Here is a 26,553-nt window from a genome sequence, read left to right on the forward strand (position 1 = left end):
CCACTGTACTTCAGGAAGCAGTTGTGTTAATGGCTAGAGAAAGCCATAGGGAGCCATGACATGTGAATACTTTCCTGGCTCTGCCATGAATTCACTGGATGACTTTGTGAGTCCTTTAGGAAAATAGGACACAGGATTGGAAGTGACCTCTTGGGTCATAGAGTGTAGTCCCTGTTATCACAGGCATCTCTGACATATAATCCTGTTCATCAATTTATCAAGTTGCATCTTAAAACTAGTCAGGTTGTTTGCCCCCACTATAACTATTGGGAGGCTGTTCCACAGCGCCTCAACCCTCTGATGGTTAGGAACATTCTTCTAATTTCCAGACTATATTTATTCAGGCCAGTTTAGACCCATTTATTCTTGTGTCAATGTAGTCCTTTAGCTTAAATAGTTTTTCTCCTTCAATGGTGTTCAGCCCCTCATGTATTTTATAGAGAGCAATCACATCCTCTCTCTTATCCCCTTTGCTAGGCTAAACAAGCCAAATTCTTTTAGTCTCCTCTTGTAAGATAGTTTCTCCATTCCCCGGATCATCCTCATAGCCCTTCCCTGCCTCTGTTCCACTTTGAAGTTACTGTTCTAGAACACGAGTGACCAGAATTGTCCACAGAATTACCTCACCTGGTACATCTTAGGATCACATTTGTTGCCCCTTTTAAAAAATAAAACAAGGAGCTAGGTTACATAGGAGCTCATAGTCATCCTGAAATTAACTAATACACCCAGATCTTTGTCCTCCTCTGGTGTTTCCAACTGATCAGCTCCTATTTTATAGCAGGGACTAATAAGACCTTCTAAGTGCATGACCTGGCACTTTGTGCTATTAAATTTCATCCCTGTTCCTATTACTACAATTATCTAGAGGCCATCCAATTCTTCCTACATAAGACTGTGACCCTCCTCTATCTTGACAATACCTCCCAACTTTGTGTCGTGAGCATATTTCATTAGCACATTCTTACTTTTTGTGGCAAAGTCATTAATGAAAATATTTAATAGATTGTACCTAAGACCTATCCATGAGCAATTCCTCTAGTAACCTTCCTACAGCCTAATAATTCTCGTTTAAGCACAACCCATTATCTCCCCTTAGCCGGTTTCTTACTCACCTTACAATTCCTGTACTAATCTCCCATTTTATGTGGTTCTATATAAAATGCTTTGCTAAAGACCAGATAGACAAGGAAAATGCTGTAAACCAATTTCTTACATTACATGATCTTATCAAAGACGAGTAAACCTAGATCCTCTCTATCTATGAAATGGCTATCATGCTTATTTACCCCATATGAGTGTACTAAGATTTAAGTGATTAAATGAGTTCATCAAATTGAATAATTCAAAAGCAGTTAATCAAGTTAGTATCTTTCTGCAGTATCTGTGAACAGATCATGATCTCCTCAAACATTCATTATACAAATTTATTGAATACATCATAATAAGCCTTTTTACATTGTTTACTTGGTTTATGGTTTGATCACAAACCTTTAAATTGCTTAGGTAGGTTGCTTGTGTTTTGCCTGAATGAAAATATAGCAGGCAAAACACTTAGATACTCAACAAGGTGTTATTTCTCTTCCCTGACTAGATGGATACAACATCAGATGCAAACACTTGCATAAATGAATTTAAACTACGATTTCCTCAAACACTCGCATGGACATCTGTCCATTTTACTCTATGCTCATTTTAAAAAAAAAGTTTAGCACATGGCCAAAGTGAATTGAATAAGAAATTCAAAATAATATTTCTGGGACATTTTTGCATTTTTCACCCAATTCTATAAATTAATTTATGTTTGTAAAGTGCTTTGAGATCTCATCATGCAAGAGAGTAATTAATAGTAGTCTTGGAGCCCACTCACTCTTAATACAGTTAGAAGAATCAAATTCTAATTCATAGACAATCTGCAATCAGATGTCTAATTCATTGACAATTAGATTTTATATAATTTTGTATGTGTTTTAAGCCTGGAAGCCCATCCAAATGCAAGGAGTTTGAAGAGTAAGTTTCCTGAAATAAGTTCTTTCATGTTGACCTTGTGCCTTTCAGTGTTGTTTTAGCACCCTCAGATTTCATATTTATCCAATGAATTACACAGACTGTACATAATTCCATTTTATTCAGGAAGAAAGTCATTACTGCCTCAGACACTACATTACTTTCCGGAGCAATCTGATATGGAGAACATTGTACTGTAATTATGGGGAGCTCTGAGGTGTAATTAGTAGTATGAATTCAGACTCATCCTTTTTGAAAATAGTTCATTTTTTGCATACCTAAGTAATTATTTCATTTTTCAGTGACTGAAGATATCTCCCATTTACTCTGCCGTGCTTCATGCAAGATGATTAAGAACACTGAACGTTGCAGTTAATTGTTTCCTATTCAATTAACACTGTGTTCCAGAAGAGTGACTGTTTCACTGATGTATAAAGTAGTTCCCAATTTTAGGACTATGACAGCTGCAAGGTAGGAGCTTGAAGAGGGGAAAAGGTGGGTGGACTTCATTTCTGAACTAGCAAGCAGTTTTAACAATCATTAAAAAGGCCAAACATTAATTGAATTATCAAATTTTTAAAAACTTGCTTTCTCTTCTAAAGCATGTTGTCAATTATCAGAGTATCATGATGGGAAGTTTTGGAAAAATGGCCTCCTACCAAGGTAGCCAAATGATACAGATTTTCATTTGCCTAATTAATGTTATAATGGTATTCCCAATCCTTAACATAGGGAATCAATACCACAAGTGCTCTGATAAGAGTTGCAAAGAGGAGTTGTCTATACCAGTGGTTCTCAAAGCTGGTCCACCGCTTGTTCAGGGAAAGCCCCTGCTGGGCCGGGCAGGTTTGTTTACCTGCGCGTCCGCAGGTTCTGCCAATTGCGGCTCCCACTGGCCACGGTTCACAGCTCCAGGCCAATGGGGGCTGCGGGAAGGGCGGTCAGCACATCCCTCGGCCCACGCCGCTTCCCGCAGCTCCCATTGGCTTGGAGCAGTGAACCATGGCCAGTGGAAGCCACGATTGGCTGAACCTGCGGACACAGCAGGTAAACAAACTGGCTCGGCCCGCCAGAACAAGTGGCGGCCCAAGTTTGAGAACCACTGGTCTATACCTTCATTTGGAAGAAACCTTATTTGAGAACCCTGCCGGGTTTGATATGTGAATAAGTAAACTGAACCCTGCAGTTATGTTCACAGGGGTGGAAATGACCCAACTCCTGCAGGCTTACTCACAACAGGCATTCTCCATGTAGATCATGCCATGAAAGACAGACCACCTTATAAGAGACAAGGTGGGTAAGGTAATATCATTTATTGGACCAACTTCTGTTGGAGAGAGATTTCAAACTTACACACAGCTCTTCTGGTCTGCAAAAGGTACTCAGTGTCACAGCTAAATGCAAGGTCATACAGATTGTTTAGCATGAGTAGTTAATGTTACAAGGAACCATTCGAGGTGAAGTGGCCTGTTAAGATCTCTTCAGTCAGACAGGGGAAGCTGGTTAGTGGGTTTTAGATTGTTATAATAAGCCATACAGCCAGTGTCTCTCTCTAGCCCATGATTTTTTAAATCTAGCAAAATTATGGATTTAAGCTTCCTGGCTCATTTTTTGATGCTGTTGTGCAGGTTTCCTTTGAGGATGAGGACTGAGCAGTTAAATACAGAGTGATCACTTTGTGAAAAAAGTGTTAGCCCACAGGTGATATGGTGTTTTTGTCTTTTATCATTTTTATGTGGATTCATTCAATAGCATCGTGATTGTCTCCTTTCACCCACAAAGTTGTTATTGGGGGCATTTAGTGCACTGGATGAGGTACATCACATATTGTGATAGGTATGTGTAGGATCCATGGATCTTGAAAGGTGCATTGTTCAGGTGTTGAGCATCATAGCAGTGGAGGTGTCTACAGGTTTTGCATCTGTTGTTCTGGCAGGGTCTGATGCAGTTTTGAGTTGATGTGTCCTGGTCTGTGCGGAGCTTGCTTCTGATGATGATCTTAGGAGGGAATTGTCTGAAGGCCACAAGAGGGGGTTGAGGAAAGAGGTCTTTCAGGATGTGGTCCCCATTGAGTATGGGTTGTAATTGTTTGATGATACCTCTTGTGTCTCTCAGCAACAGAAGTGGTCCAATAAAAGATATTAACTCACCAACCTTATCTCTAATATCCTGGAACCAGCATGGCTACAACACTGCAGCCTATCTTCATATCCAGCTCCTATCCCAGTTTCTTAAACATTTCCACTGCTTGGTTTTCAAAATGTTTCATTCTGCAGACTGTGAAGAAGGGCTCCTCAGTCCACTGATGATCCAGCTCCAATAGTTTGAGTACCACAAACTTAAAGATTTTATTTTGATTAATTCCAAGGGGAACACTGCCCCCCACAGAGAGAGCCTCTAGTCTCCCATTGCCCTTTTCTTCCCCACAAGATGGTCAGGAACCAAACACACACTCAGTAAAGTGATCATCAAGGCTTAACTCGATTACTCAGAGTATTAAGGGTTGGTGCCATTCTCCACCCCTCTCTTTCTTCCTATGTAGGTAGTGGATGTTTTCCCTCTCTGCTTTGTTATGTAGTTGAATAAAACACCAAGTTCCCAGCCTGCAGTAGTGCATGTAAAGGGTTTCTTGTGCAATGAGAAGTCCCTTCATAAAACACCTCCCCCTTCCTTTAGATGGCTTCAAAAGTAGAAAAATAATCAGAAAATGGGAATTTGCGTGCCCGCCCACGCACACCTTCCAAGGAAAATTAAGTTTTCAATTAAAAAAATATCAAAAGCTAAAAAGTTTCCAGCCAAAAAAAATTTGATTTGGAAATGCCAGCATGGTGCCTCATGTTCTTATTCTCTGGAGGCTGGGCTCCCCGACTAGACTACATGTCTCATGAGGATGCACTGTGGTTTTCCCTCTTGGTTCTCATGTGGCTGCAGTACATCCTCATTGGAGATGAAATCCAGCTGAAAAGCCAAGCCCATAAAGAATGGGAGCATGAGGCCCCTGAACTACAAATCCCATGAGGCACTTGGTGGCACATCTGCATCAAAATATTTTCATTTTCAGCTGAACTGTTTCAGTTTTCAGGGGTTCTTTATTTTTTGTCAAAAACAGTTTCCACTGGAAGCAGATACTTTTCCACTAAAAAATTCTTTTGTACAAAAATCCAAATTTTCTGTTGAAAACAGTTTTGACAGAAAATTTTCAGCTGACCCTATTCAAAAGCCTTGGGGCCAGTTGTTGAAATGAAGGAACTTCACTCATGACCACTTGAGTCATGACCTGAGAGACTGGATGTTAATAGTGTCATTAGTGAATTTAATTAGCATTTATATTTCTGCTGGCACCCACATTGTGCCAGGCACTGCCCACACATACACATGAGAAATCATTTTAAGTACTGAGGACCAAGAAAATGCTATGCACAACATTTCCTTGAACAGCTGTATCATTTTTGTAGTTTGGAAAGGTTACATTACAACCTTCACAAAAGTTACTGAACAAGTAATGAGGAGAGCTATATAATATTTCCTAATATACTGAACAATCAATGCAACAAATCAAATTCAATATCATGATTCATCTTTGTCATTACTTTTTTTCTTTTTTAAATAGCAGAAGATCATGAAGCTGGGTTTGGGCAACGCCCAAATTTATCACCCTCCTTTCTGCTGATCTGTCCTTTAAAAATATCTTTCATTATACTTGTTATTTTATTGCACAGTTTAATCCTACTTCCTTGAACAAGAGGTGTTTGACCGGGATTTGTTTTGTCAGCAGACATATATAAAATATGACATTTTTGTGTTCCTAGCCTCCAGATTCCACTGAGTTTCATTAAGCAGCTCATCAAAACCAAAATCAATTGCACTGCTTTTGCTGAGCTCTATTATCGCTTGTTTTCCATAAGCAAGAGACAATATTTGCATACATATTATACTGTAGATACTAGGGAGAAATGTGTTCTGCCAGGAAGAGCTAAACAATCAAAATCACAGTAAGAGACTGTACCTTCAGAAGGTTGTGCAAAACCATTAATATTGAAGGGGCATCTAACATCAGTACATCAACCAAGATCGACAATAAGAACTCCATACTAGTCATGGTAATGAGACAGAACCCTGAGCTGTTTTGTCTTTTAAAAAACATGGGAGCGTATGTTCAATTTTGAATGGGAATATGCATCACCTGTGCTGCCTTGTGTCAGGCAAGGGTGTGGTAGGTTATCCTCCTTCCCGGTGATGACTGTCTCACTATAACTCTCAGGTCCTCCCTGTCTCACTGTAGCTCTGATCTGTGTACTCTTTGGGCTACACAAAGAGTTCAATGATGGGGAAGTCTTCAGAAGTCAGCAAGGGGTTCAGAGTTTCCCTCATGGGTTGGAGTAGGGGGATATAGACCATTGTACCTTCAGAATCTTCCCCAATTAGGATCCCAGCCACGGGATAGACGGCTATTGTTGTTCCCTCTGTAGGGGCTGGCAGGGAAGCCTGGGCCCATGCTGTCCACTAGACTCTGATCCAGAGCCCAATGGTTGGCAGCTAAGCTGTGCACCTTGGGGTGCTATGTAGCTGCTTGCCTGGATCGCTTCCTATCAGTGCCCTCTCTTCTCCCAACGTTTAAACACTAACTGAATGCAAAAATAAAGTTTCTGACCTTAAAAATGTCACCAGTCCCTCCTTTGCAGGCTGGGTCAGGTCAATATCACCAGACCTCAGGCAGCAAGAGCCTCTGTGGTACTCCTTGCCAGGAGTTCAGAGCTCAGCTCACTTTCCCTGTCAGCCAGCCACTGAGCTACTCTGCTTCCCTTTTCAAGCTGCAATTCCAGCTTGCATGAGCAGTGGGGCAGTGCAGCCTAGTCCCAGAGCAGCTTTTTAACCCTTTCTTCTCCAGTGTAGGGTTTGTATACCCTATCACATCCATATACACTATTATGAAATGGTACATATTATTTATAAAGCTAATCTGTGAAAAACTCAAGTGCAATAAGTAAATGCTATGCTCTGCGAATACCCTTTACAGCCCAAATAATTGTATGAGGCAAGAAAGAGCTATTATCCCCATTTTACAGAGGGGGAACTGAGGCACAGAGAGACTAAGGGCCAGATCTGAGGATGAAGATAGGCACCTAGTGGGATTTTCAAAAGTGCCTGAGTTAGGAACTTAATTCGGGCAAACTTTTTTCAGCTAATAGCTTATTCATTGAAAAATGCAATTTTGGGTTGAAGGAAACCATTTGTGAATGTGGGTTGAATTCAACAAATTGCTCTGAAAATAAATATGGGGAAAAAATCCTAAAAATATTAAATGTTTTGTTCAGAAACTTGGCTAGATTAAACTAGGCAGCCCCCCAGGAGGGTAAAAACACCTGAAAACAAAACAAAACAGTCAGTTCCACCTGAATTTTTTGGATTTCTGTTTCTGTGAGAAAAACTGAAAAATGGTCAGTTTGACACAAAACTTTCTTTTCCCCTTTCAGTTTTTGGTTCAACCACCAAACCAAAAAAGTGAAATAAAATAAGTTATTCACCCAGCTCTAGTTTCTAGGCCTCCATTACAGAACCCTGAACCTCTGTTTGAGCTATTGTGTTGAACTTATATACTGAGGGAGCTTTGAATCTCTTTACAGAGCAGATCCTGCCTCCTCTTTGGCAACTGCAGAGTGTCCTAGGCACAGTGAAGCTCTGCTAGAAGGTGAATATGAGAATTTAGCCGGCCTGTCCAAGAGTGCTGAACTCCCTGCATCCTACAGAACAAAAACCATACGGTCTGTCTGCACATCACTACACAGGGAAGAGTAGTGGGTGAAATAAGGATGAGGCAGAAGCAGAGCAGGCAAAATTGGTGGATTGGTGGACTGAAGCACAAGAGCAGAGGTTGCTATTGTAATAACTACCATGGAGTGGCTTTACTGCTGCTCTGGAGCCTGTAAATCCCCCAAACCTCTCTGCACCAAGCTTGGCTATTTGGTCTTGGCATAGGCTTGGCTTTCTTAAGGGCTTTGAGCCATATTCATCTCTGATTTAACTCCAGGGTGTCAGTGAAGTTACATCAGGAATGAATTTAGCTTTATATTGAGCACCAGCATGTGCATTTCAAATCAGAAGGGCCTACTTTGCTGAAACGTATTGTGCATCATCTTTTACAATAAATAGACAGTAATTTGGCCTACGGAGCACAGAAGTGCCAAATACAGCCGAAAGATGAGTCTTCTGTTTGCAGCACCATGTTAAAAGTCGCAAAATACTTAAAACTGCAACCATTGCAAGTTACCCACTCTTGTTATGTTTTGGATAGAAAAAAAAAGCCCTCTAAACATTTCAGTGCAGGGATTTTCTGCCCAAAACATTATTCAGGGAAATATCAATTAAGGTCGGGCTAATCTTGTGTGTAAATCTGCATTCCAGATCATATATTTTGGACCTGGTACTTAGCTGGTGTAGCCCAGTGTCACTATATCACTTTATGTCAGCTGAGGACGAGGACTTTGAATGTATTTTGTAATTCTTATACATGCACCCAGAGCAAGGAATGGAAATATTTTTAAGATATCTAAATTAATAAAATAAATCTGTTTGGTCTCAAAAAATAAAGACCTTCATGAAAGTCAAAGGGAAAAAAACATGTTTAAGAGCATTGCTTATCATTGTGCTCCTTCTACTCACTAAATGTGAATTAGTGAGATAGTATAGTTCTGCTCCACTAACCACATGCAGAAACAGAGTTGAAGTCTTCCACAGTATGTGACACATTGTGCGTGAATAGCTTGAATAACTTCACATAAATGGGATATCTTATCACAGAGACTTGCTCACTTGTTCTGTTAAAAGAAATCCCCTTTCTATTACATGGATAACAATACTGTGCCGAGTTTACGTGCATAACATAGGAGGATGTCAGGGTCTTTGCTGCACCCAATACCAATGTGAATTAATGAAAGTAAAATGTGTCCAAATCAATTAACATAGGGATCCAAACATTTCACATATTGCCTGGTAAGTTTTACTTTCCAGCTTTTTCCATGTAAAGAAGGTCAAGACTATAAAGACTAATTGACACCCTGAGTTTCGATGGACTCCTCCCTAATCCAATTTAATAAAAACTAGAAACTAAATTGTCAACCTTGGGGGTGACTTCAGAGCTCCATGCCTGGATTGGTCTGGCCAATGTGAGTAGAGACCAGGACTGATGAAGTAATATTGTCTGATGTTTAAAATACAGGCCTAGAGTCAGAAGTTCTGGGTTCTATTCCTGTCTTGTTATGGGACCTATAGCAAAGTCACTCAACAACTCTCACGTAGTCTAGTCTACATAGATTCTTGCACCACCCTTGTAGCTGGGTGAGTGTAGTGCAGCACGTTAAGTGATGTGACTAACAGCTGTCACATGTTGTTTTGTTTCTCTGTGTTTTTACCTCAGCTTCAGTTTCCTCATTGGTAATATGGGAATAATAATCCCTCCCTAATCCCTTCACAGAAGTGTTGTGAGGCTTAATGTCTGCAAAATGTTTGAGATGTACGGAACCTTCTATACGGACAAGTGCAAAGTATTGTTAGGCAATATCAGTAACTGAAACTCACTGCTGATTCTTGAACTTTACTCAACCACAAAGAAACTAACTTTTCAAGAGAAAACTGATACAACCAAAGAACATTGAAAATAACCTTTGTTTTAAATGTGATTTTAGAAAAATAGTTCAGAGAGAGACGGCATTTTATTCAGTTATAGTTTAATAATTTGACAGATTAATTTTGCTGAATTCCTTTGTTCATTTTCAAATTCTCTGCCATCCAAGCAGAACCAGTTTTGAATAACATAGCCAAGAGGGTGTATGTGTGTGTGTATATGTGCGCACGAGAGTGTGCACATGTACAGACATGCATACACACACACACACACACATACATGAATGGGCCCAAAAGCCAACTGCACTTTATATTTCAGCCCCTTTTACTGATTATTTTGTATATTTCAGGGGAAAAAAACCACACAATTTCTCTTTAGTGCACTCTTTTAAAAAAAATGATTTGAGAATTTACTATGCAGTAAACCCACCATGCAATCTGAGAAATATGATGCACACCGATTATTATGGATCATGTTCTAGAATAGTTTAAATAAAACAAGAACTGAGCAACTAATGGAAACAAGAACACTAACTTGAAATAAATGAAGCTATTCCTATACTTTGCAGCCTAATTGATTCCTAATGGTTTAATTCCTTTTCAGTCACTGGAGTTACACCAAGATGAACTGGGTCCCTTGACACAGTGAAAGATTTAGTGCAGTAAAATGAAATAATTGCACGACTCTCCTAGTCAACAGTCTGCAGAATAAGGGAACGTTTTTTGAGGGATCTGGGCACAGACTAGGAGTTAGGAATTCTGGGTTCTGCTCTTGGATCTTGTACTTTCTTTGTATGATCTTGAGCAAGTCACTTAACCTCTCCAGACCCCATTTTTTTCCATCTGTAAAATGAAAACAGTAATATGACCCTCACAAGAGTATGTTATGAGGCTTAAACTTTAGCACACCTTGGATATTAGATGCTATGAGGTACATCAGTTGTTCCTTGTTGTATAAGAAAGGGAATGGAAATATATTACTAACAGTATCTTTTACTTCTCCCAGGTGTATTATAGAATTAAAAAGCCTGATCCTCTGTTCCATTCTGTTGCTTTATGCTGTTGTGGTGGCACAAAGTAGCCAGAAACCTGGCTTAACCATCCATCTAAGGATGCTCTTATATAGGAATCCCTGGATGACGTATGGCCACCACAGTGGCTCCTACTCTACCCTTCCCCTGCAGTCGCCTTTGCCTGGCGGATCGTCGTCTGTCAGAATGTGCTAATGTGGAGCAGAATCAAAGGACCAAACTTATGCTAGAGCCTGGCCAGGTCCTGTCTCTTGCAGCACCAGGACTGGGGACCTGCAAAGATGTCTAAAAGCCACCTTTGCCCTCCCTAGCCCCACAGCGCAGCAACAAGTGCCAGAGAACATTTACATCAAATTAACACAAAATAGTTCTAAAAAATTGAAAAGAGGTGAACTAAAGCAAGGAGTGAAACCTCATTTTTATGATTATGCACACCAACTAAAGAGGAACTGAAATGTCTCTGTGTCAACAGGACAGAGTAAAAGCCAAAAATCTTGTTTATTCATTATTACTTTCATTCATTTCATACTTTAGTGAACAACTTGAAAGCCTTGGTGGAACAAACAGGTTGCAACTGCACTTTGAAAGCTTAAAACCAAGAGGAATTACTTGCTGAAGCAACAACTTTGTCACCTGTGAAACATACTCTCTGGAATGTGTAATAGCTAAAGATGGCCCTCACACTAAATACTGCACCAGACCCAGATCCAAATTTGAGATCAGTGGTTTGATTTGGGCCTCTATCTAGTAATATCCTTTTCTTCAAGTCTTTAATATGGAGCTCCATGTACTAGAGAGATCAGGGGAAATTATTCATGTTTTTCTTCTTTCTGTAATTAATGTATTATATAAAGATATTTAGAAATCTAAATAAGAAGACTGAGTGATTGACTGACAGAAAATTTTAGCTCCTTTCCTCAACATTCAGAATGTTGCACATTACAAACATATAGAAAGAACTGCACCAATTCTTAAACAGCAAAAGCCCAACTTTCCCTTCGCTTTCCCTTTTATTTTGTAGCCAGGGGGTTCTAAATAAAAAAGCATTTCATGCTGGCTGATTGGTTCTGTGGTTTCCTTCAGCTCAGCTCTCAAACCAAAGAGATTTATCTGAAGTTTGCTCTGCTTGTGCTTAACCTTGACGGGAAATTCAAATCGAAAATATAATTGCCAATAGCTGTTAGAGGCTCAAGTAGAATAGGTCACTGAATGAAAGCTGAGGTTACTTGCTCTGTACAGTAAACTGGAGTTTGAGATGTGTTCCCTTATGGGTGCTCCATTTGAGGTGTGCATACACCTTCAATCAGAGATTTTTTTGTCAGTAGCGCTCATTTGGTTTGCACATGTGCCCTAGCTATCGTCAGTGTGTGATACAAGGACGTCTTGGGCTGTGACAAATGCACTAATCTCATTTCCTTCACCACAAACACCACGAAGGTGAGTCTCTGAAGCAAAGAAGAAGGGAAGGTACTGGAGCACCCTTAGGGACGTACGTTTTGTACAATAACTGGAGTTCAAGATAAGTCATCTCTTCTTCAAGTGGTGTCCCTGCGAGTGGGTCCACTTGAAGTGACTCCTGAGTAGGATCTTCTGAAGGATGGGAGCTTTGGATCTTGGTCTAGAACTAACTGTAAAACTGCAGAGACAAAGACAGCATCTGCCTGAAAAGCATCAATTCTGGCATAGTGTGTTGAGAAGGTATGGACTGAAGCCAATGTAGCAGCCTCGCAAGTCTCTTTTTCTGGTGGAATCTTTCCTACTCTTCAGCAGGACCTCTTGAACTTCTCCAGAATAGGAGAGTTCTAACCCCGAGAACCATCTGGGTACCCAGCCTTGAGCTGCAGTGTGTTCAGGTTGGGATATAGATTGATCCCTGAGTCCTGAGTGAGAAAACTGGGCACCTGTGGAAGGTTAATGGCTGGCCAGGAGAAGAGGCAAAGAAAGTAAGGGAACCACACTCATCTCAGCCAGGTTGGTATAGTCACAGGCAACAAGCACCCTGGACACAGCAGTGCTGCAGGCAGCGACCTGGGGAGCTAATGGCAGCTCCTGGTGGGCTGCACGTATCTGCAGGCTGAGGCCCTGAGGCAATGGCAAAGAAGGTGCTGGGGCCATGGAGAAGTGGCCCAGGGAAATCTACTGAGGAGTCTGAGCGGGCACCACAAGCAGTGGCCATCTACAGGGTCCCTGGGTCAGGACCCAGAGTAGTGGGTGGGCCCGGGTCCTCCCCTGCCACCACTCGCCACTGAGGAAGTGGCTGGACTAAAGGATGCAACATTCCCCTGGAAGGGGGGAGAACAGAGTGTGGCACAGACAGAGGGCTGTGTCACTGAAGAGGATGCCCGGTCCTGGGAGTGACGGGGGTCTCAGAGCAGAAGTAACAGCAGCAAGGCATCACCAAAAGAGGGTGCACTGGTCAGAACAGCTAATTCCCATGACAACCAGCAGGAGGTGCCAAAATGGTGAGTTCCACCCCATCACAAAATGGGAAAGACAATCCCGCTAAAGGTGGGAGGATAGAAAGGGCAGGATGGTGCAGCATCAGATCTGGATCATGGTCCTTAACCACAGCATCAAAACAAATGTTGCATGTTAATTATGGCAGGGGTCACTGACCAGGGGAAAATAAGTTAGGTGTTATGGAATATTAAATTAAAAAAAAATTATTTTCCACATCTATTGTTCAGGTTGTTTGGCAGCAGACTTCTGAGATATAAGGATAAATTACCAGCCTAACTTTGATCTCATTTTGCTATCATCCAAACTACTTTTAATAATTTTAGACACTAAACCATCCTGGAAGACTATTAAATCCCATAAGTGGAGATTTTATAATCATATTAAAGGAAAGAATGCCAACTTTGCAGAAATAATTCATAATCTTACTCTTTTTTTTTTTAATATAGCTAGCTTGGAATCCTCCCAAAGCTATGAAGAGAAGGGACAGATAATGAGTTATGAATTTGCCAGAGAGGAAAAAATAGCACAAAAGCAGGAAATCCCTGAGAACAATGTAAGAAACTAGAAGAAAGAAATCAAAGACTTTTCTGAGTTCCTTAAATAGGTCTTTGGGTTTTCCATATACTGTTCAAGGAAAAGATTTTACAAACAAACATCAAGAAATCTAATACAGGTTAGATCATTTATAGCTAAGGGATTTAATAAGTTTCTCAATAGCCTATTCTTAGATTCTTAAATGATACGTTCAAATCTGTTCACATAAACAAGTTCATTCGTGACATAAGTCTCTCAGACAGTGACTCAAGTTTACCTCCTGACAGTGCCTGGATTTTTTTTATTAAGATTTTATTAACATAACAGCATAGATGTTCACACACATACATGACCAAATTCTACTGTCCTGACTCAAGTAAATACCCTTTGAAGCCTGGGGCCAAAGCCAGCCCAATCACAAAATGAGCCACACCTAAGAGGAATCAGGGGATCCTAATGTAAAAGGCAGCAGGGAGCTGCAGGGGAGGAGTGACAGAGAGAGTTGCTGAGACTACTCAAGGCAGGAAGCCTGGCAGTAAACTGAAGGATGCTCAGGAAACAAAAGCCTGAGAAGTGTAGCTGGCTTAGAGCGGCAGCAGCTGCTTCAGGGAGCAGAAGTAGCTCCTGCAGAGACATTGAACTGTGAGCCAGCTCTAGGAAAGAGGGCTGGGAACCCCACAAACTAAGGGGAGAGAGAAACTGATTGGGGGTTGGGGCCTGAGGGCCAAATACAATGGACCCTACGTGGGAAATGTTTTCATTTTCCTTTGGACTGTGTGGAATTTGCTTAAGGAGACCTATGAAGGACAAACAGGGTGGAGCACCCCTAGATACAAAGGGCTCTCAGGAGGCAGCAAGTGGTAATCTATGCTATTACCACATTTTGGCTTCCATGTTCCACAAGCAATTCCCACAGTGGGAGGGCAGTGGTTTAATTGACCAAGCTGGCTGTAGAGAGGCCACACCAGTAATGCTCCATTGCCTGGGGGTGGGGCAGAGAACAGGGAGATGGAAAGACACAGGGTGGGGAGGGAAGATCAAAGCAGGAAGCTAGGAAGATGTCACTGACAGCAGCATTTGAAATGGACTTGAATGGGCAAAGTTGCAGTAGTTAAGGCTGGAGAGGAAAAGATTAGCGTAGTCAAGCTGTGAAATGATAAAGGCTCAGATTAGAGCTTTGGTGATCTGGGCAAAGAGAAGAGTCATGATCTTGGAAATGTTATGATGGGAAAAAAAAATCACAAGATTCGGATACATCCTGAATAAGAAGAGAGCAGAGTCAAAATTTATGCCCACATGATAGGCCTGAGCAAGAAGAAGGATAGTGGTATTACCCGTTGTGGCTGAAATTGGAAAAACAGGGGAAAACTTGCAAGGAACAAAGTTTTGGTCATGTTTAGTCTGAGCTCGATAGGACAACTGCAAGGCGATATTAGAAAGGCCAAGATGTCGGACTGAATGGAGGTGACAGATCAGGAATAGGCAAGCCTTGCTGTTACAGCATTGGCGTAGGACTCTGGAAGGCTGGGTTCAATTCTCATTCTACAATGAATATTGTGTGAGACCTGGGACAAGTCACTTAGTCTCTCTGTGCCTTAATTCTCCATCTGTTGAAAAGAAAAGAAAAGAAAGAAAGTTGTGGTTCACAATTCCCCTCTCAGATACTAGAGGGATAAGAACCACAAAAATATCTGAAGGTAGATTTGAGAGAGACACTGGTATAAAAACATTCAAAGTTATGAGTGTGGATAAGATCACCTAAAAACAGGGTGCACAGAGGGAGTAGAAAGTAGAAATGTGAAGAAGACCCACCAAATTAGATACTGAAGTGATCAGAGAGGTTGGAAAAAGATGAGGATGGAATCATGAAGGCCACTGGATGATGACATATGAGGTAATCAACCAGGTCGAAGGTTGCAGAGAGGTTGGGGAGGATGAATATAAAGGCATGAGGATTTAGTCAGGTCGTTGTCACTGGAGACTTCAATAAGAGTGGTTTCAGAAAAAGGCAGAACCAGATTAAAGAGGATGGAGGACATAGTTGGAGGAGAGGAACTCAGTGCAACAGACTGAATGGAGAAGGGGCACAGTCAGAGAGATTCGAAAATAAGCAGTGGAGGTGGTGTCTCAGATGAAAGAGAAGACATGGTTCTGATGGACTTAAAGTCCTGGAAGGTAGCAGCTCAAGGGATGGAAGATCTGATCAGTTAAGTAATTTGGTATTCTTTTTACTCAGTGGCTTAATAACAATGTTTTTTTAAATGAGAAAACAACAAATGCCAAATAGCAAATAGTGTACTTCCAGTTTGAAAATTTTGCAGATTAATAATTTTTTTCTCATCTTTCCATGTTCCCTAATCAGTTTTCTGTTTCATCTCCCATCTCATCCTGCCTGATACCTTACAGTCATAAGCTCTATGGGTCAGGGATTGTCCTCTTATTTGTCTGTACAGCTCCTAGCACAATGGGGTACTGATCCTTGATTAAGTTTCCTAGGTTTAGCGTAATACATATTATATTCACACACAAAATAGAGCATTACGTTTGCATTGAAAAGCCAGGGGGAAAAGGAAATACCAGCATTTAGATTGCCCCTGTCAATCCCCCTTGTGTTCATGCATTATGATCACATAATGAGTGGTAGTAAAGGGAGCACCCTGTGCACAGGAGACAGTTTCCTTGTTCTCAGTTTTGGTGCCCAGTGCTAAAGCAGCCCATGGCTGCCTGGATGAGAAATTACAAAAAAAGTCCTGTTGAGCCCTTGCTGCCATGAGCTGGATCATGCTCAGTGCGGACCGAATCTTCAGAGAATTTAGCTGCCAAATTCTAACAAGCCTCTACCAAATGGGTGCAAACAGTGAATTTGGGAGGCTTACAACTTGGCCAAATGTGAGTAGATTTTCCCAGGGATCGCAAAAGACACAGCCCTGACATCAGGACAACACCTCTGCCAAGTTTCTAGTGTACCTATTAACAGTGGGATGACTTTTTAAACAACATTTGTCCATAATCTCGTTCTGAAACAGCCGAGCCATTAAAATGAAACAAAAAAAAAAGCCCGAGGGAGACTCCTGGCATGGAAAATGTCAGCCCAAATAATTCAGTTTTGGCAGAGTTATAGTCAGCTGAAAATGTGGTCTTAACTGGAAAGTGTTGGGCAAACCTAACTATAGGCAGCATTACCTACACTGCCTTTAATAAAGAAAATAATAGAGGAATAAAAACAGTGAAGCCACTAAGTTTATCCACAAAAATACTGACAAATCTATTCTTGTATTATTTGACCAGGTCTCCAATCAAGCTATTTTTGAGAAGTCATGGGGTAACCACTTCTCAGGCTGTCCATTCAAGATTAGTTGTACTCAGTGTTGTGGTAGCTGTGTTAGTCCCAGGCTTTTGAAGAGACAAGGTGGGTGAGGCAATATCTTTTATTGGACCAACTTCTCTCTCTCTCTCTCTCTCTCCAACAGAAGTTGGCCCAATAAAAGATATTGCCTTACCCAACTTTATCATTCAAGATTAGGAAATTCACCAGCTCAGAGGCTGGTCAAAGCGAGTACAAAGTAACTGGAGCTCCAAACATCTGTGTGAACATAACTCCTTACAGACTGAATCTTTTTAGTCAGTTTCAATACTACTTTATATAAAACATTGTAATTTCAAATGAGTTTCTGAATACACAGTATTTCCCGAGAGTGACAGGTTGATTCATACAATTGTTCATAATCATATGGTAATTCTGAGTCAAACATGCAGTGTTCCTTGCACTATAATTAATTTTTTACCTTCTTCTGCCTCACAATTTTTATCCACTAGAATGGGAGTGAACAGCAAACAGTTATTGGTTCTGTGCCAAAGGCTTGTTTGGCACTGTAAAATATATATAGATACACACACACACACACGAAAGACAGTGCCTACCCCAAGGAGTTCAGAGCTTAAATAAACCATTCCAACTAAAGACAAGATGCACCTTGGGTCTGGTCCAAAACCTAGTGAATTGAAAGACTGCCATTGATGTCAGTGTGCTTTTGATCAGGCCCATGGTGACTAGAAAATTGAATGAGAGTGCCAGGCTTTTAGTGTCTTGTTTTGTTATAAACATGTAACAATGGTTTTAGACTAGAATGTTTTGTTAAAATGTACTGAAAATAATCATTACTAGTGAAAATGATGATGGAAACTATTGTTTGAAAAGTCAGTGGGGCTACAATGGCCCATCAATGTGATCTGTTTTGTAATCTAGTGTTTCCGACAAGGTGTCTTATTTTCAGTCACTTATCCCAACAAGTTCCTGAGAAGGACATTGTTTTCTTTAGAGATATTTTATAATGTCTGCATGGTTTTTCCTCTTCATTATCATTTTGCCATCATTGGAAAGGGAGGGGGGAAGGAAGGGGAGGAAGTCCAACCATTTGAAGCAGGTTCTTCCGTCTATTTGTGTTTCTTGTAGCCCATTTTTTTAAAATCAGTAGGTACGACATCTTGAAAGATGGACTGAAACATTCTCTGCTGCTTGCTGAACATGCAAACACATCAATATAAAAGCCACTCAGTACATCATGTACCACTATGCCTGAAAAATTAAATTTAAACATAAAACAGCAAGAGCAAAGGATTTTTTATTGTTTCTTCTTGCACTCCTCTCCCAAAACCATTAATCCAATAGATTGCTTCGTTTTTAAAAATAATCAGCCATTAAAACATTCTTGTCAGCATCTTTGCATGTTATTAGATACCACAGCTACCTTTTCTGATACTGTAAGTATGTTGTTTAAATGAAACCTTGAGTCATTGGCTGCAGTGTGGAGATTGTATTAGATGGGAAAAACTACAGATGAATGTCTTTCAAAGGGATCTGTGGGAGTGCGGGTGCATTGTCTAAAAACAGCATAACCTTCTGCTTTTGCCTAGTTGTTCCTTGATTGAGAACTTGCTACGTGAATTCAAATAGTCATGATGTCACCATGCCTTCTGATTAGTTTTGTAGATTGCAGATGGTGTGGCTTCTTAAACAGTGGGGGAGGGGGTTGGGGGGAGGGAAGTGTCTTGCCATTGTCAAGTAATTTTTCTTTTTCTCCTCTCCTTGGTATATAATATGGGTGCAATTCATTCTTTTGATTCTTTCCCATGAAACAAAATGTTTGTTCTGATTCAGCTTCTGAAAAGACTAGTCTCATCCACACTGGGGAAAAGTGTCACGTGGTTTATAACCAACACAACCCTGAAAGTTGCCAGCCCTCAGCCATTTATATCTATGGTAAGTGTAAAACTTTCACCAGAATAAGGTACAAAGACCGCAAGTGAATGAGCACGTGTGTATTTCCATCCTTTGAAACTCATCCATTTTCAGGTCCTCCTCAAGATCTTTTTCTTTATTGAGAGTCCATATAACCAATTGTGTGTCTCGTACAGGCATCCCCAACACAGTTCATGACTATGCTAATCTCCAAGATTGCTAATCTATTTGCGTCCTTGTAGGGACTATGGTTTCTGTAGCCGGCTAATCACTTAGAGGAGTGATGCCAGTACCATTTCATGGCAAACATCATTCAGTGAGGAGATGGTTTCCTAAGGGAGTCACTGGGCAGACAATTACCCAGTAAATGTGCAGCAACCTGGGGGCGTGTTTGGCTCAGATATTGAAGGTGATCATCTAGCAAATGAGCTCTTTAGACACATTTCACTGTATGACAAATCATGCTGTATGCAGGGTAGTTGTAGCCATGGTTGTCCCAGCATATTAGAGAGACAAGGTGGGTGAGACAAACCCTTTTATTGGACCAACTTCTGTTGGGGTGAGAGCTCTGTGTAAGCTCAAAAGCTTGTGTCTGACCCCAACAGAAGTTGGTCCAATAAAAGATTTTGTCTCACCTACCTTATCTCTGTAAAATCATGCTCTAGTCCAGGCAGCTCCCTCTCTAAAATTGAACATTGTTCAAAACATGCATTTTTATCATATAAAACTTAATTGTGTGCAGTGTGTATTTCACAATTAAATAGTTTTTCATACCTGTCTCCAGTCCAATTAAGTATGGATCCGCCATTTGGGGATTATATTTCTACTTTGAACTACTATTAGGATTTGGTCTAAATTATTCCAGGGGTCTAAAAATCAGGGAGTGCAAAGAATTACCTGCATCATTCCCAAGCTTTCGCATGTATTTAAGGCAAAAGAAGGTTGCTGATCAGTATGTATTGTCACACAGTTAACAGGTTAAAATCTTAAACAGCAGCAAATATGTTTGGACTTCATTTAGTGACTATAAGCCTAGAGATTCATGGGAAGAATTATCTTTTTCCACAGACATGTTTCTTCTGAGGTAGTTGTTGGATCATGAATAAAGAAGGTGACACAGCAATGAGTGAATATTATTTGGCTCCCACACAGACATTAATAAGCTTGAGTATAAAAAGAAAAATCAGATAATCTGCTGGGGATTTCTACAGGATTTCTATACATCTCATTCTCTACACCAGGAAGGGCTTCAATAAAAGATAACACTAATATTTGTTTGGATTTTTATTCTAATTTTCACTCCAGGATACCTCAAACTGAGATTCACTTCAGTGCCAAGGATTTCTATAGGTGGAAAGTAGAAGAATACAGGTATTCTACATTTATTCATGTTGACATTCCTGATTTCAGCAAGAATTAGATACCTGTGGTTTTTCTCTAAAACACATAAGCAGGTTAGGCACCAATCTGCATCTTCAGGTGCCTAAATACTTTCAAAATCTGGCTCCCAGTGCCTTAGACATTTTTGAAAACCTTACCCCAAACCAGTGCCATACAAATGTGACATTCAGGATGATAAAAAAATATTCATCAGTCATGAAACCCAGAGGGCCGCCCTAGAAAGTTGCAAGATTATTTAAGCAATAAAAGGTAACAAGGTGGACAGCATGTTTTGCTGGAATTAGCACCACACCTTTTGTGGGTTTCTAGGGAGAGGGCCAAAACTATGAAGTGACAACATACTGTAGCAGCATGACACACATCTGATATTGTCTCATGCAGCGATGATAAAGTTGTCATTATATAACTACAAAAATATAAAGGATTATTTTAATTTGTATAAATATTTGCATTAAACCAATAAGTCGTTGCAAAATGGAAATGAAAAATTGTACTTAGAATACCATGGTGCTTTGCTATTGAAACTCTAATTGGAAGATCTCAACGTGCCTTACATTAATTAATTTGCCCTCAAAGCCCTAATGTGAAATAAGCATTATTCTCCCTATCTGACAGTTGAAGAAATGGTGACACTCTAAAATTAAGTTATTTTCCTTCCCTTCACATAGAAAATCTATGGCACAGTTTAGCTGCTAAGCTAAACTTGACTCAGCTGGTAGTCAGTTTTCAATAGACCTGGGACAAATATTTGGTGCAAAATCTTTCTTCACTGAAAAATCTAGATCTGGATCTACCAAAATAGTTTGAATTTGGGTTGCTTTGGGCAAATGGTTATGTCTCAAAATATTTTCAGAATTGTCAGAACCGTTCATTTCATCATTTCTGAAATGGAACATTTCAGTTTTACATTTAAGAAAGACATTTTGTTTTGGAATTTCCCTGAATTTTATTTAAAAGCATTTTAAAAAACCCAACATCATTTGAAGCTACTAAACAATTTTTTTATTTTAAAATTTCTCTTCAGCCACCAAACTAAACAAAGTCCGTTATGTGTGTATGACTACCTTGCATGTCTTACGGTTACTCAGGGGCGGCTCTAGAAATCGGGCTGCCCCAAACAGCGCGGTGCGCTGCGCCGCCCTTCCCCGGTCCCGCGGCGGGTCCCCTCTTCCCGCGGCTCCGGTTGAGCTCCTGCCGGCATGCATGCGGCAGGTCCACCGGAGCCCGGGACGAGCGGACCTGCCGCAGTCATGCCTGCGGGAGCTCAATCGGAGCCGCGGGAAGACGGGACCCGCCGCAGTCATGCCTGCGGCAGGTCCGCTTGTCCCGGGCTCCGGTGGACCTGCCGCAGGCATGCCGGCGGGAGCTCCACCGGAGCCAAATGCCGCCCACCCGGGAAACGGCCGCCCCAAGCGCCTGCTTGGCGCGCTGGTGTCTAGAGCCGCCCCTGGGTTACTGTACTAGTTTTTACATCTCTTCTGCCAAAAACCTAGATAGTGGACAGCCATTATAGTTTTTATTGGTTCAGTAGAAATGGGACAAACACACAAAATCTGGATCTGGAACAAAACATTCTCAAAGTTCAGATCTGGGACTTGTGTTTATACCCATCTCTTGCTGTACACAGTTGCCAAAGAGATCCAGAGACTATCACAAGCAATTACCAGTCTTAAAGTAAAGGAAATTCTGGTTTGATCTTTTGAAACTACTGAGGTAAGAACAATTTCATCCCTCAATGACTCCAGGTGTAACAAACCCCCAGCTAAAACTATTAAACCAACCATAACTGGAACTAATCTCACATATTGCTGTTGATCATTTCCAGTGATTTGTACCTTTAAGACATTTCAAGCCCTTACAGTAAAGCCAGTATAAAGTAACTGGAACAAAGAGAAACCAACAAATAGCAGTAATGGTCTGTCTTAAAAATATTTAGACTATTTATTATTACCCTGAATTTATTTTACCTTTAGTTCATACTAAGCATGACACAAATAACAAAAGGTAAAATAAATAAATAAAACACCTGCATCGATAGCATAAACTGCTCTTTATATGCTGCAAGATTACTTTAATTGATCCATTTATTTTGATTGTTCACAGATGGAAATGAGGTTCTCATAAATCACAAGTACAAGTCAGCTTCAGTTAAATAATACAACAATGGCCCTGTTAATTCAGTACTCAACTCTGTAGGAAGTCAAAGGCTTTGGTGAGGTGCTAACACATTTCATGTTAATACTACACAAGTGCTTCTTGTCACCTGAAAATGTATTTGGAATACCCTGCAGAGAGCTTGATGTAGCCAGACATCCTTCCACAAATTAGCCTGACCTGTCATTTCAGATGTCCATTTAACCAAAAGGAAAATATGACCAAAACTAGCATTTCAGTTATTTTAGCCCAGAGCCTACAAAGACTTATACATGTGCTCATGGGCAGCTCTAGCCATTTCACCACCCCAAGCAGGGCGGCATGCCGCGGGGGGCGCTCTTCCGGTCGCCGGTCCCACGGCTCCGGTGGACCTCCCGCAGACGTGCCTGTGGATGGTCGGCTGGTCCCGTGGCTCCAGTGGACCTCCCGCAGACGTGCCTGTGGATGCTCCACCGAAGCCGCGGGACAAGCGGACCCTCGCAGGCACCCCTGCGGGAGGTCCACCGGAGCCACCTGCTGCCCTCCCGGCGACCGGCAGAGCGCCCCCCACGGCATGCCGCCCCAAGCACTCGCTTGGCACACTGGGGCCTGGAGCTGCCACTGCACGTGCTTAACTTTAATCACACAACTAGTCCTCATTTAACGGAACTGCTCACATAGTAGTTAAACATGTATTTACGTCTTTGCAGGATCAGAGCCTTAGAACGCATTTTCCTCAGTCTACTAAAGCAAAGAAACTGAAGGATGAAATCACATCGCAGCACAGTGCTTGGGTGGCTAAATTTTGTTGCATATTAGTCTACTTTTGTTTAACAATCCTCCCATTTTGAAATTTTCTAAGAGCATTAACCATGAGGAAAAAAAAAGACGACAAGATTTTATTTCAAATCTCAAATGAGAAAGACACACAGAAAGCCAGTAACATTAATTTAATAACTGGTTATTTGGTAGAGATGATTTATAAACACCGGGGTCAACACTGGGCTAGGTCTCTGCAACTTCTCAGACAGCTCCAAAAGAAAGATCACTTATCTTATGCAGGTCCCAGTTTCACCACTGCTTCCCATATGATGTTCAAGTGATCACTGTATATTGAAATCTCAGTAATAAGCTTATAGTGATCCTTGAAATACCCATTTAGTTTAAAGTTAGAGCACAAAAAAAGGTTACTGAGATTTTCCAACGTTTTTGTGGAAATGCAAGCTGATTAGTACATTTCTTGAAGATTCAAAGCCATGTATATAATAAATATAGGGCTAGATTGTGCCTTTACCACAAGTCCTGTGTACTATATCCCCTAGAGCAAGAGGGGTAATAATTTGCTACTAGCCGATACCAGCAGCAAAATCACTATCCCCTGATCCCTGTGCTGGCTCTGCTGAACATTGCACATTGTGGGGAAGGAAGAGCCAAACTTCTGTTCACTCGCTCCATGGGAAAGTAGCAGGTGTGCAGTACACACTTCTCCCTGAAGCTCAAGGTCTGGGAAGGCCATACTGGTGCGTGAGGAGAGTTGAGTCCCTTACAACTGTGCATGGGGACACAGCCTGACTCAGAATCTAGGCCATAGCTGTCAATACTGTTGAAAGCTATCTTCAAAGTGAATATGTTTTGAATAGCTAGCTGGCTGTCAGGACCTTGTTTTTATTAATAGCGAGCCATCTGCTTGGCAGACAGATATGCATTTATTTATTTTGGATGCTTAGAGTCATTGAGACATCTCCCCCCTGCTCTGGCTGCTTTTATGAATTTGCAAGTTTCATAATGTCAGAAAACTCACAGATTCCCCCCAGAAGACATGATTTTAACAGTATTTGCCTACCCAGCAGGCGAATTAATACAACCCTTCCAAGCCTCTGCCTCAAAATGTGTTGTGTGAGGGACAAGATGGCCTTTGCAAGGTTTCTAGAAGGTTAACAGACTAGGCTCTGGTGCACCATAGGGGGAAGCAAATAATAAAGCTGTGGAGCCTTGACAAAGAACATCTGGCTAGACTCCTCTCCTGTTTATACTGCAAGATGAAGACAGGTTACGATCTAAATAGAAAAGTTCATTTCCATGCTGCTTGGGTCCGTTATCAGTTTTTCCATTGCTACAGAGCAATAGCTGTTATTTTCTAAAGTGGGATAAAGTCCTTGTGGAAAGCTGCCATCAATTTTGTTCCATTTATTTTCAGGGATGTACTTCCAAATTGACTATGGGGCAGGTTGTCTTTTTCTTTTGTTGTTGGGTTGCTTTTTGTTTTTTTAAACAGTTTCCTCCAACTTTGTGCCCTGAGTTATTGCAGGAGCAGTTATTATCATCCAGTCCTCATTACCACTGCAAATCAGGTACCTGGATACTTGAGAGAGCCAAATTGCTCCTGCAATTAGCATGAGGGAAAGTAGAGGCCTGATTAATGCCAGACTAAACATTTGGCCCTCTGTGTGCCTCCATCAGCAAACTTAGTCTCTTTGTTTAGGATCTTGGGAAGCATATTGTAAAATTTGCAAAACACAGACATGTCCAGTCGCCTGGGGAGGGGGACACTTTTTTAAACAAAGAGTATACAATGATAACTATAATCACTGAAGTGTATGCACAATAACCATGCTAAAGCTGCATAGAAGCACACAAATGACTGGAAGAACTGGCATTAATGAGTGCCAGTTTGCTAGCAGGCTGACTTCTGCAGCTCACTTCTGTTTTCTGCTAGATGCTAGTATAGAATGAACCTGGCATACCTGTTTACTGTAGCTACAGAGTAGGATTAATATTAGCAGAACTTACTGTTTAGCACAGAAAAGGGATCACCATGACCCTGAGTCACTTCCCAACTTCAGTTTAACTTGATTTACAATGGAAACTAACAAGAAAGTGTGTGTGTCGATTTTAGGCAGCTGAAATTACTTTTCCTAGAAAAGTTCACTTGAGTCACTTCCAGTTGCAATACTTCCAGTGAAGTTCACTCAGGTTCTTAAAATAGAACCTTCCCCTCTGGGTTTGGTAGAACAGCCAGGATTTGCATTGTTATGATTATATTTATTTTGATTGGTTAATAAAAAATAAATTTCAAGTCTAATTTTCTTCTCTAATTGTTCAGGATGACATCACTACAATTCCCGCTTATGCTAGAGCAGAATCGTGGGGGAACTGTGCATTCAGGTCACCACAGCATGGAAAGGAACACTTTGTAACTGGAAATGGATGAGTCCTAGCTAAGGTCAGAATAAGTCAGGGAAAAAATGTAAGAAAAATATGTACAAAACCCACATTCGCACTGCAGAACTCAAGGATATCTACAGAGAGATTCATTTCCTTTTGCCCTGGTTGATCTATCAATGAGGGTACTCAAAGGCTAATTAAAAGAAAACCAGTTGCAAAAAAATAGGCCACACTTACATGGAAGTATGATGCTTCCAGTTCAATTAAGGGGTAGTCTCCACTGGAGAAGAGATGGTAATGTTCAATAAGACTTCAGTATTACCAATCTAAAATCCCCTAGTCACTTTCTTTTGAAAGAGGGAGGGAGTGAGTGAAAAATATGGGACAGAGAATGTTGATCAAACAACTGCATATTTCCTTTTTGTTTATGGAAGCTCAAAAGCAAGATCTAAATAGGGGAGGGATTGATCACATAATATTATATCTTTGTATAGTAGCTTTAAATCACCTACTCTACTTTGGGTAAACAGAACACTGTTAGTTGGTTGATTTTCAAAAGTAAAGTGAGCTGATTTAAAGCTGAACAAAAGCACAATAAAATGGAGATAATGGTAACCAATTTAAATCACACAGTCACTTTTGACTTTTCTTTAATGTAACAATTAGAATGTGTGTGTGTACACACATGACCGTTCTGCACAGAAATGAATATAATAAATTACCAAAAGAAAAAATAGGAAAAACAAAAGGGAATTTTGATGACACAGAAAAGCTGTATTATAAGAAGCAGAGATAAAGGCAGGAAATTATCATCAAAAGATGCTATAAATCTGTACTATAAACATTTCAAATAAAATAGATACCCTTGGATGTAGGAGAAAGTAGAAGATATTCTACATCCTATTAGATGCAGATTCCATTTTAGGCATTTTTGCCAGTAGTTCTAAGTGGGCTCCACGTTAT

The 26,553-nt window shown here is 40.8% G+C and overlaps 1 protein-coding gene across 18 annotated transcripts in view; it reads right to left on the minus strand.

Annotated features, from left to right (window-relative positions):
* LOC120372175 overlaps nucleotides 1-26,553 on the minus strand; it is a 398,338-nt gene that overhangs the window by 225,574 nt on the left and 146,211 nt on the right. The window contains exon 6 of one of the 18 annotated variants that reach the window (XM_039489033.1): nucleotides 18,042-18,171. The exons of the other annotated variants lie outside the window; for them this stretch is intronic. Coding sequence (XP_039344967.1) covers nucleotides 18,087-18,171 — 85 coding nt within the window. The 3' untranslated portion in view covers nucleotides 18,042-18,086. Of the gene's footprint in view, nucleotides 1-18,041; nucleotides 18,172-26,553 lie in introns of those variants that run through there. 18 annotated transcript variants of the gene reach the window in all.

This window comes from Mauremys reevesii, linkage group 9 (genome assembly GCF_016161935.1).
Source record: "Mauremys reevesii isolate NIE-2019 linkage group 9, ASM1616193v1, whole genome shotgun sequence".
Classification (NCBI taxonomy): domain Eukaryota; kingdom Metazoa; phylum Chordata; order Testudines; family Geoemydidae; genus Mauremys; species Mauremys reevesii.